General features: G+C 50.1%; 1 protein-coding gene across 3 annotated transcripts in view; it reads right to left on the reverse strand.

The window, feature by feature from the left end:
* Positions 1–12,051, reverse strand: part of JADE2 (jade family PHD finger 2) — a 72,580-nt gene that overhangs the window by 5,100 nt on the left and 55,429 nt on the right. For 2 of the 3 annotated variants that reach the window (XM_032124636.1, XM_032124637.1), the window contains 3 exons: positions 10,380–10,841; positions 5,783–5,900; positions 1,725–1,853 (listed from right to left, as the gene is read on the reverse strand). In XM_032124636.1, the coding sequence (XP_031980527.1) occupies positions 1,725–1,853; positions 5,783–5,900; positions 10,380–10,841 (709 nt within the window). The remainder of the gene's footprint in view (positions 1–1,724; positions 1,854–5,782; positions 5,901–10,379; positions 10,842–12,051) is intronic. The other variant, XM_032124638.1, reaches the window with a different exon arrangement.

Below are 12,051 nucleotides of genomic sequence, written 5' to 3' on the forward strand. Positions count from 1 at the left end.
GCTGGAATGGAAAAAACAGAAAAACTTCCTGATAATGATCATTGAGAGCAAGAGTGAGCACTGTGGGCGGGGCTAATTGGGTCCGATTAGCAATGGGAAAGGTGCACACCTACACAGGCACAGGCAGTTTTAATCTCTGAAACAGAAACCCATGGGTTCAGCATCTGAGTTGGTTTAATGGAAGGAGGAAAAATGAAGTTTGATTTTGGATTTCAGGAAGAGCTTTCCTTTGAAACAGCCAGTCTAGCAACAGAGAGGGAAAGAGCAGTGGCCTGGGTGGGGTGACTCACACCTGCAATGTTTGCTGGTAGCAGTGACAGCTTTGCATCACCCTCACCTGTGAGCAGCAACACAGGCTGTGACCCTGCAACTCCTGCAACTCACCATGGCCCTTCTGGAGAAGACAGCACCCCACCCTGACACCAGCCCAAGGCAGGGAAGGTGAAGCAGGAGCAGGGATGAACTTAGGGTATTGCGTGGTACCCAAACACCAAAGAGCCCAAGTTTTGTGGGCAAGGGCACTGCCCAGCTCACCTTCCCCAGCTCTTCCGGGGAACAGATGACAGCAGCCCCAAGGGATGCTTGAAACCCTTCACAAAATTCAGGGGGTGACAAGACCTTGGTGAAGCTTTGGGTCAGCTGCCTGGTTTCCCAAGCTCATAGCCATGCAGCTTTCCTCTGAGATTCTCCAGCCTTCCATTGTTTCCTGGAATTTGCCCCAGAAAATCCAAAACTTCTTTAGCAAAGAACAGAGCAGAGATAGAAAGAGTGCAAAAGCCCCATTTCCAAAGGTCCTAAAACCCAACTGCTCTGAGATGACCAAAAAGCAGCATAGTCAGGTGAGCAATGTGCAAAGCAGAGCAAGGCAGGGTGGTCCAGACCACCAAACCTCCCACAGAAACTCTCTGTACCCCTTGGAGGGTTTTATAGCATCTCCAGGCTGTGTGAGAGCCCCACAGGAGATCAGTGCTCCCCTGTGTCCCTGCGGGGCAACTGGGCACACATGAGCTCATCACCTTCTGCCTCTGCTGGTGGAGGTGGCAGCACCAGAGGACATCAAGCAACAACCCAATTTCATGTAAAAACCACATGCAGTTGTCACGGACCTTGTCTGAAACAACCTTTTTGTTCTGTTTCTTTTTCTTCCCCCAGCTCTGCCTGCTGCTGTAGCCAATAGGGACAAGCTGGAGGTGGTTGAAGAATCTGTGGGGCCAAGCTCCTCACCCCCTGAGCAAATTCAAGAGATGGATGCACCTTGTGCCTGGCTCCTGCATGTTCCTGCACCACTGGCACAACCAGCATGACCATATATGCCATGAACAGTACATGAAAACTCACAGCCCACGTGCTGTACTTGCTGTCACTGCACAGCACAGAGGACATGGGGGAGCAGCCCTACCATGGGGTGGGTAAGTCTGATTTTATCACCTGAAAGCGAAATCCTGCTCCAGCAGCATATCACAGGTTTTGCAACACATTCTCCCAATCCCGGAGCTACCGGGGGGAATTTTAAATCCCCTGCCCCGCCAGTGAGCATGTTTCTGACCCAGTCTCTCTAGTAGGACCTGGATAATTCAGGCTGATTCCCACAAAGAAGAGATGGAAGGTGTAACTCTACCATGTACATGCAGGAGGGATGAGGGGCTGGGACTCTTAACCCTGCTCCCCAAAACAGGGAGCCTCCAGCATCGCAGGTCAGTTCTGCATCATAAAATCAGACTTACCCAGTTGTCCCAAAACAGTTTCGTTGACCGATTTTCTTTTCTCTGTCTTCTCAGGACTATTTTTTCTACCATCTCTTCCTTTCCTTCTTGGGTCACTTTTCTTACCCTTTGTCTTCTTCCCAGTTTGTTCTGGCATTTTTTAGAAAAAAAGGAAAACGCCGTGTGAGACGAGGCATCAGGGATGCTGCGGCGAGCAAGTTCCCCTGGGCCACCCCTGCAGTGGAGACCTGGAGCAGACCTGCAAACAACTCCAAGCCAAGGGCCATTCTTTAGCCAGCTGTAGGCTAAGGTCTCTACATGTTAAGAAAATCTGAATCCTGTAGGTTATACAAAAAAGAGACTTTAGCCTTGGAGAAGAACTTAGGACTGGCCACAGGAGCAGCCCCACTGATGGCAGGGGACTTGCTGGAGACTGCAGCCACGGACCTGGACCAGGACTTTGGAGTGAGGACCCACAAGGGAGTAACCCCAAATCCTGCTCAGACACCTTCCAGGAGCCATGGTGACCTACGAACCTGGTGCTGTGTCACCCATCATCAACAGGAGCATCTCCAGGAAGGGATTCAGCTGCACAGCCAGACTGACAGAGCAAAGGTACCAACAGTTTTAAAGCCAACCTTGTTTTGACCTTTTGGCAAAACTGCAGGAGTGAAAAAACCCCAAAGTGATATAGGTACATGAAGTAGGAAAGATGATCAGGATTGCCTATAGAAAGGTAGGGATCTAACTCTTAGCTATACATTCAGCTAAAAATTAGCATTTCCTAAATGGCTTTGAACTTCTACTGGATTTATTCTTGGATAAACAGGACAAATACCCTATAAAAGTACAACTTTTATTGCCAAGTAAAATACTTCCAACAGTTTTTACTTACTCTGTAAGTCATTATCCCCCAGAAGTCTATGCTAAAACTTCTATTAATTTTCAGAGAGGGAAGGATATTAAACCTTAAACCAAAATGTGAGTGGCTCATGGAAATCGAGGCGGGACAGGCAGTTTTTCAGAGTCTGGCCCATAGGCTAAACAATGATCTCAAGGAAGAAATCAGTTTATTGTGTTAGCCAGCAGCAAATCCTCAGCAGAAAGGCCATGGGGTGGATGGGTCAAAGGGAATAACCTCGGCTCTCCCCGTGCTGCAGCAGTGGAAATGTACTGGGTGAGCAGGGGAGGGAATTTGCATTTCACCTGCCTGAGTCTGAATTAACAGAGGATTTACAGTCTTGGAGTTGCCAGCCAGGAACCCCTCCTTACTAAAGGACTTACAGAAAGAAAGAAATGCAAAAGCAGATTTGGTATTTGCTACGTTCCTGCCAAGTAATGGGAGGAAGGCAGACACATTTTTCACTTCGCTTACAAAATCAAAATCTAACTTTGTTTAGACAGCACAACAGAGCTAAAGAGAAACCCGAGCAGCACTTTTTGAAGAGGAACCTGTCAAAATAGTAGCCGTGTTTCAAAGCCAGACAGTGTTTACTTTCCACTCTGTGCAAGAAAAATACAGGGAAGAGAGGAGGGTTCATTTTACACGGGCAGTTCTCACTGATTTTATTAAGAATCTCCTGCTTAAATGATCATTTGACAGTGGGAAAAATAAACCCCTCCTGTTCTGAGTTTTGTGTGGGAGCCAGTCCAAAAAAACCTCTGTGCCAAAACCATCTTTGGAACAACCCCAACAGATCTCGGTCGATGGCTACTGTAACAGCAGTTAAAAACAGGCCTCGTCCTGGTGAAATAATGGGGACTTCTTCCTTTCTCTTAGGAACCCCAGGTATGGAGAGCATCCTGGTCTGGAGCTGTGGGGGAGGATGCTAATGGAACTATCCCCTACCTCCAAACCAGTAAGTGCTTTGCAATGCTGGAAAATGTAGCAGTGAGTTATCCAAAGCCTTGGTTCCACTGGATGCTGAGTATCTGCTGCTCCTGGTACGGTCACTTGGCAAGCGAACTCCTCGTGAGCTCAGCACACTCTATAGACTGGTGCCAAAACGCACTCGGATCCCTAATGTCACCCTGGCATGGGAAGGACCGAGATGCCCAAACCACCTGGAGATCCCAGGATCAAATTCCTGGAGCTGGGCTGTTTCCCTGGCAGGAGGGACTCAAAAGGGCTGGGTCCCAGAGGGAGCAGTCAGTCCTTGCTCAGGCCCAACCAATAAGTCCATCCCGGGAGAGACAAGCAGCTCAGCTCGGTCAGTTCAGAGCAGAAAAGGAAAGCGCAAACACCAGCCAGGTGGGGCAGGAGAGAAGAGCAGCTGCATCACAAGGTCTGAAGTGATCCCTGCACACCAATCCCCACCAGAGCCATCCTCCTCCCACTGTGGGTTTGTCTCTGATCACTCACCTCTAGCAGAACAAACATCAAGGGAACAGCAGCCATGCTTTTCTCAAGTACACTCATAACATTTTTGGGAAGGACAATCACACAGCACCAGCACTGGGCAATGAAGACAACCCTGAAACACCACCAGCAGAGCCCCAACAGAGCTCCTCATCATTGGCTGGCATCTGGACCCTACTGGTGAGGCTCCCAGCTCACCTAATCCAGCTCTCCCCGGGAGGAACTGCCAGCTCACAACCCACTGCTGCATCAGAGAGAGGCTTGGACATTAGCCCCAAGGCATTTTGGGGAACACAGGTCCCCAAAGGCATTTCCAGCTATCTAACACCTTGTTTGCAAGACAGGTGAGCTTAAAAACCCTTCCTGGCAAACTACCCTGCGCCTATCTCCTTCTGAGAGCTGCAAATGCTGGACTGGGTTTGCCCAGCTGAACTGAAGAGCATCCTGAAGTCCCCCCTGTGATGCCTCCACAACCCAGAGAGTCTAGCAGTGAGAGCACATGGCAGGTGGTACTCCTGGGGCAGTGAGGTGGCGGTCCAGCTCAGGAATAATGTGTGCACAATACCCTGGGTGCCAGGGAATGGATGTCCAATGTAGGGTCTCCAGTTGGCGGGAACACCATTTGTGTGTGTTCAGGCTGGTGACCTGTACCTCTGGTCCAGTGAGGACGTGCAGAGCAACACAGAGTATGACAGGGACTGGGATTTACAGGACCCACATCACCCCAGAGCACACCCTGGGGTCCCAGCCACTCCTGTCCCCCCATTGCTGCCGGGCTTTGGGTATCAAGAGGAATTTGCATGGGCCTGAGTCACAGACATCTCAATATACACATTCCTCAGCCTCCAAAACTTCAGTCAAAGGAGACTTTTGTCAAGGAAAGCTCAGCCCAGACAGTTCCTGAAGAAACTCCAACCATGTGATGGCTTCAAACACAACTCCAAAGCCACAAACACAACAACCGTCGGAAGCGGCTGCCAAAGCACCAGATGCTGCTGCTGGAAAAACTGTTCTGCAGCCACGGGGTCTGGTCTGCCCTGCCACCGGAGGCAAAGGAGGAGGGAGCAGGAGCTGTGGGCTTCAGCACTGCTTGTGCAAAAGGAAAAGAAGAAGTAGGACAAAAGGAAACCAACTTTATTTCGGCTCCTTAATAAAAGTTGGCAGAAGCTTTGCATACAGCAGCATGATCTCCACTAATGGGTATGTGAAGTGGGGAGCTGCTGCTGACCAGATTTAAGGGAGCTGGTCTCCTGGAGCAACAGACCCCCCACCAGCAGCTTAACCCTTGATTCTTGACAGAATGCTCAAAGGCATCTGCAAAGAGCCTGAAGCAGGGCTTCCACCCTGTGCCAGGGAGCCAGCTGCAGAGCAGCCCTGTGCCCAGGATGTGCCATCTCCTCCCAAGGAGTCCCAGCTCACAAAAGTCACCAAATACTGTCTTAGCATCCCCACCTAAGCAAACGCTTGGTACTTCTGACTGATTTCCAGGAAGGGGAGGATCAAGAGGGATCTGCGAAAACAAATAGCTCCAGCACTCCAGTCACCCAACGTCCGGCTTTATTGAGTGTTTCTGAGTCAATGTATGAACCATGCCAAAATAACACATCAGGGGAGGGGGCAGCTCTGGCTTCCCTGGTGCAGGGAGCTGGGGCACACAACTTGGCTTCAGAGGACAGTGGGGACCAGTGTCTAAGAACGAGCTCTGGGAAGTGGTACTGACCTGGGTAAAGATCTTTCTCAATAAGCTTCATCTGGAGATGGAAGATCTGCTCCTGCAGTTTACAAATGGTGTGTTTCATTTTCTCCCGTCTCGTCACCATGTAACAGAGATTTCTAACCTACAGAAACACAAGAAAGAGCATCCGGTTTAGCCATGGTCAAAGCAGGTCCCCTCAAGTTGTGTTGCTGCTCCTGCTGCCTAGGGCAATGCCCACTCCCTGGGATTCCACCCTTTTCACCTCACCATCATCGGTGCTGCACTCCTCCCAAGGCCCTTTGGTTGAGCCAGGGCGAGCAGTGAAGGCTCTTGATCCAAACTGTGATAAATATGGGAAAAATCATGCAGTGAATAATTCCAAGCCTAAATGTCTCTGTCCTGGCTCCAACAGCCAGGACCCCACAGTGGGCAAGGAAGGCTGGCTGGCTTCTCCAGCATGGGCACTGGGAAGTCTCAGAAGGGAAGATGCTGTAGAAGGGGCATTATAACACAGTTATGCAAAGGTCCAGCTCCAACCACCGAGCATTGTGCTGAGTCCTTGGCCATGCATGTGTCCTGCTCACACCTGACATAGCCACCTGCACAAAAAAATGCCAAATTCTATGAAGCACCTTGGTGCCCTGAGTCAATGCACCAGTTCTCATCCACAAATTGCACCTTTTGCAGGGAGGGATAAACCCTCTTCCCACAGCCAGTGCAGGGAAGGGGCTCAGCTGGGATGGGGATGTCAGAGCCTCACAGAACTGCCCTAAAGCAGATACCAGGAAAAAGCATAGTAAACACAGCAAAATACCCTGGTGATGCTGGTCCAGGTCAGCAGCTGGAGCAGCTCCCTACCTCAAATCTGGCCCCTCCAGATGGTTATTCACAGTTGCTCCACATCTACCTGCAAATCACTGGTGCATTTTGTCCTAATTTAAGAACTTTCATTAACCATGGCAGTGGAGTTGGAACAAGATGATCTTTAAGGTCCCTTCCAACCCAACCCAACCCAACCCAGCCCAACTCAACTTATTCTATGATTATCTGAAGCGCTAAACACAAACAGCAAAGCACAAAATGTAACTGTTCACGTGAGCCAGTGCAGCAGCAGCAGCTAAACCCGGGTCATCACACGGGGCTGCTGATAAACACCCCCAGTAGCATAAGATGACAGAGCTACTGCTGGTAACTCCTGGCACCTGGTATTTCATGAGTTTCAGTGCCATGCTTTTGCCAGCCCCATGTAAGGGTGGCTGGAGAGCCAGGCTCTGGCACTGCTGCCACAATGGACATCAAGGCTTTTGGAGCAAGCAGAGGCTTTCAGCTGCAGAGCAGAAAATGCTAATGGCAGCTAACAGGATTTGACAGCATTTACCCAGCTTTCTATGCTCTGAAAGAGCAGAGCTGCTTGTAATAAGGTAAGGAGGAGGTGGCCTGAATAGAGGAACATGCACACGGGTACGTCCGCACTCACATGTGAGCCTGACATCTTTGACTCCTTCCCCTCCTCATGCTCACACCTTCCTCTGCAGGGAGTATTTCCAGGCTTGGGGGACTGTCCCAATGTGGCCAGGAGCCTTTGTGCCTCTCACAGTGACAGAGCAAGCCAGGACATCGTCCCATACTTATCTCATATCTGCCACCAAAGGCTGTGAGGGCAGCAGGACAACTGCAGCCAACAACTAATATTGTCTCACTTAAGGACAAATTGGGAATGTTTAGAATAAAAGGAGAAAAAGCTGCTCTTTTTTGTTGTTGTTGTTGAATCCCCTAGCTGTAAATACAAGGCAGGGAGTTATATAGTGTATTTTACTATGTTCTCTTTTTCTTTCTGGATTGGAGAAAACACGAAGCTATTTCTTTATGGAGAAAATAACTGCTTCTGGCAACCTGAATCTCCAAGTGTTTGGCGGTCTCTCTTCTCTATGATTTGATATTCCTGGAAGAAAACATTACTTTAGCTTTGCTTAGAGACTGCTGGTATTTACCCACACTTACACAGCTCAACACCACCCAGCGCTGTTTCCCCAAGCCAAGTTTAGATGCTGGTGTGAAAGCCTGGAAACCACAGCTTTTTGTTACAGCTAATTTAAATAATTTCCAGTCCTTGGAAAAAGCTTTAATAAAAAGGCAAAGAGGGTTAAAAAAGGCCAAAACTAAAATGGGAGGACTGTATTAGGATTCCCAGGTAATAGCTTTAATTTGCTGACACTGTGAAGTGCAGAAATGACAGGGGTTAAGAAATGACAGCGGGAACCACCATCACTCTGGCTGTCCCCATGTCATCTGCTCTCTGCTTCTGCCTCCCCAGCTCCTGGAGCCCGATACCATTATCAGCCCCAAAATCACTTCTGCCAGATTAACTGCTGAAATTGCTAAAATCCAACATGATGTCCTGTGGACACCCTCTGAAAGCCTTCAGAGCCTTCCAGGCTGCTCATCTCTGATCCCAATTTGATGTGATTCCTCACTATTTGCAGGTGAAACAGGGTGGCTGTGACCTGCCAGCTGCTGCCAGGCAGGATCAGATACCTGGGATGCACTGGCAACAATTGGATTTAAACCCCTATCACCCATCTGAGCACTGGACTTTGACCTGGCTGGTGTTTATTGTTCCACTCTTGGAAGCAGAACAAACTAACAGCTCTTCCAGGGCCAGGCAGCGAAACCTGGCAAGCAGTTGCTAAGCAGAGGCTGAATGCTGATGGGCGCACCCCACAAAGCCTGGAGGCAACTCTGGAAAATGAGAAATCTGGTAAAACACGTAGTTTTGACACAAATCAAAGAGAAGCTGCCGTGAGCAAAGCATGGTACCCAGGGATGCACAGTGGTTCAGTGCAGCTGGAAAAGCCAGGCTGGGAACAAGAGGAAGCAGCAGGAGGCAAAGCAACCTGATTTAGATTTACAATATAGAGCAGATGAGGGGAAAAAATGAGTTGAGCTCGTCACCCTCAGATCAGGCAGATGCAGCCTGTTGCTAGAGACCTACTAACGGTGGCACCAGCCCAGCCCAACACAGAGATGGAAATGTGATGCAGTAAAGGCAGGAACAAAGGGGGAAAAGACTGGCAGAGGGATGGCAGTGATGACCACAGGGATGAAGGCCCACAGGATCACAGAAAAGAGACCAATAGCTTCAAAGCCAACTATTTTTACACAGAAGGCTCTCAGGACCCAGGATCCACACATGAGGCAGGTGCAGCAAGGGACCACAGCAGGCTGGTCCAAAGCTCAACCCCACCTGGACATAAACACAGTGTTCATCCACACTGCCTTTCTCCCCATAGGTTCAATTACGCCACAGCAGCTTGAAGAGAGAGTTCAGGGACACGCAGGGGCAGCATCCCCACCACCTTCACCTCCCAGGGAGCAACATGTCACCTACAGCACCCTCAGCCCCTAGTCAGGGAACCACAGCACCACATCCACCAAGTCAGAGCAATGCTACTTTCCTGCTGTCCTTCTTCCTTGCTCCTAGAGACTCCCTGAGCCCTTCCACGGCTTTTGCACGCTGGGTGGGTGGTCAAACAGGGACCTGGGCAAGGGCCATGGATTCACTCCTCTGGCAGGAACAGGAGAGAGGGGACCAGGCAGGGCTTGGGTCTTAAGCAAAGGAGAAGCAGCAGCTTGGGCTGTGCATGACAGGCGCAGCATCCCTGCCCTGCCTGTCCCTGTCCCGCTGCTGCCCTGTGCTATGCCCATGTGCCTCCCCAGCAGCAGCACTACTGCACCCGTCCCCTCTCTGCCATCTCACCCCAGGTTCTGTGTGTGCTTCTTCCCCTCTGCTTCTTTCTCTCGCTGCTTCTTGCCTTCACTGCTGCTCCTCCTCTCCAGCCTCTGCCCCATCCCTGCTCCTGCCCTCCATGCAGCCATGACAGCCAAATCCACAGGCAGCTGCATGGTGTGGCAGCAAGCCCAGCCCAGGGAGCTCTGGCACCACTTGGGCATTGCTGCTCCACCACTGCTCCCTCTCACCCAAAAGCTGCCGTGGAGGCTGCTGCTCCTTCTGCTGTGGATGGGAGGATTCAAGGATGTCCTGCACCACTGGGAGCTGCCAGTGCCTGCATCCTCTGTCTGCATCCTCTGGCCCAGCTCTGCCTCTGCCAGCAGCTCCCCCAGGAGCTGACCCACTTTCGGCTGCAGCAGGGCAGGGGATGCCCAGTCCCTGCTCTTGCTCTGCCTTTCACTCATCTTTGATGTTTAATGTAAGTGAATAATGACGTGTTCCCAAGCCTTGCTGCTGGAAAGCATCTGAGGGGCAACACAGGATAATTTTGTGGTTTGAAACTATTTAGGTATAGTGGACATAAGCTGCAGCATCATCTGCCTCCCATCCACACAGCCCTGCCAAGGCACCTCTCCCTGCAGACATTTGTTCTTTTGAACCCCTGGCTGAGACCAATACTAACTTATTCCATCAATGTCAGTGCTTTGGCAGTGATGATGTACACATACCGAGCACTGTTATGCTTCTGAATGAAGATGAAAGAACAAAACTGTCAGGGGAGTCAAACTGAGTCAGGGGAACAGGGCTTGTGCTGTCTGTGGGTGCCAGCACATATTACAGCAGCCCTGATGGAGCAAATGGGTACCCCACTGAAGGAGAAGCTGTACTCACCCTCTCCAGGTCTTGCCTGAGGTGCATGAAGAGCTTTAAGCGTCGGTAGAGAACATCCTGCTCTTGCTGAGCCAGGTTGTCCACTTCATCTGTTTTTGGTGTCAGCAGCGGTTTGTTGGAGTTTGCTTTCCTCTTCAGCTTCCAGTACTGGTAGACAAAATCCACCAGTGATTCACTTAAGTCAAGGTTCTCTGCCACCTCTGAAGGCTTCACGAGCTCATAGAAGTCCTCCTCCAGCTGCTGGAGCTTCTGCTTCCGCAGCGTGACCTTCTCCAAGTCCAGCTGGGCTTGGTCGGGCTCTGTCCGTGCCTCCTCGGGCAACTTGGTGGCCCCAGTGCTGTGCTCAAGGCAGAAGGACTTGAACTTCACTTCATCGTTGTCTGCAAGGATAGTCCGCATGTCGAGGTTGTGGTCAAAGGCGCAGGTGACGTGGAACGCGGTGACACAGGCGGGCATGGAGCACTGCGGGAGAAGGACAGGGCTCAGGGCCAGGGCCAGGCACCCATCGCTGAGGGGACACTCACCAACGCAACAGGGGCATACCATAAACCCAGGGAGACCATCAGGGTGACACTTGCCATGAAGTGATGGATGCTCCACAACAGGAATTCCTGATGGAGGAACACCTATACTGCCCCAGTCGTAGAGACCTGAGGGCCCAACACCACAAACCCGAGCAGAAGAATCCCAGGGTTCAAGAGGTGGCATTTTCCCACCTTACCTTTTTTAATCCACCTCTGTAATGGGCCCTGCTCGTCTCTCACCTATCAGGAGCTTCCAATGGTTCTTCCAACAACACATGTCAAAAGCCAAAGAACAGCATGGGCCAATGGGATGCTTCAAGACTGTCAACGGATTTCTCTCCTGATGGAGAAATGCTCACCTGTATTTCACCCTCAAGCTACTCCCCCTCTATTACCACATCTAAAGCCAATATGCCACTTTTATTGGAAGCATACAGAACATGGCAAGGTTTAGGAATGAACATGGGATCTAAGAAGCAGCCAATGCTCCTGAATGCCTTCCTTCTCTAGAAATTACACAGCCTCTAACTAGCTCCATTTAAAAAAGAAAGCAAAAGGCAACTGGAGCAAAACATCACAAAATTAATGTTTTAGAGCTTGTACAGTGGCTACAATGTTGTCAGAGTTCCATCAGACCAATTTTTAAATGTTTTTCCAACTTACCTCAGGCTAAATTACTTTGGATCCCACAGGCAACAAATCTCAGCCTGGTGTCCCACAGAGGAACTCCCACCAGCTAGTGCTATGCCTGTGTCCACGTCAGCAGCTTCTCCCCCTCTACTCATTAACTGTAGAGTGTCAGGTAATTATTTCAACCATAACCCATAAGAAATCAGTCTATTCCAGATGCTAATGACCAGTTAAACTGCAATAATGAGACATCTTAAGTGGGCTATTACTGTAGGCACTAGTTTGGCGTTAATAGAAGAATTGTTCTTGTGGGGGATGAAGATGCACTTGTGGCCTGAAGGACCAGGTGGAGGCATGTGAAATTTCCTGAATGTTGATGACAAACCATTTGGTTTTACTGGGGCTCTGCTGCACCTTGATTCTCAAAAAGAAAAATATATTCTGATAGTAGTTGAGGAACAGAAGTTTTACAGCTTTTTATCATCATCCTATCCATCAGCCCTGAATCATGCTCAGGC

Source organism: Corvus moneduloides, chromosome 15, assembly GCF_009650955.1.
Source record: "Corvus moneduloides isolate bCorMon1 chromosome 15, bCorMon1.pri, whole genome shotgun sequence".
Classification (NCBI taxonomy): domain Eukaryota; kingdom Metazoa; phylum Chordata; class Aves; order Passeriformes; family Corvidae; genus Corvus; species Corvus moneduloides.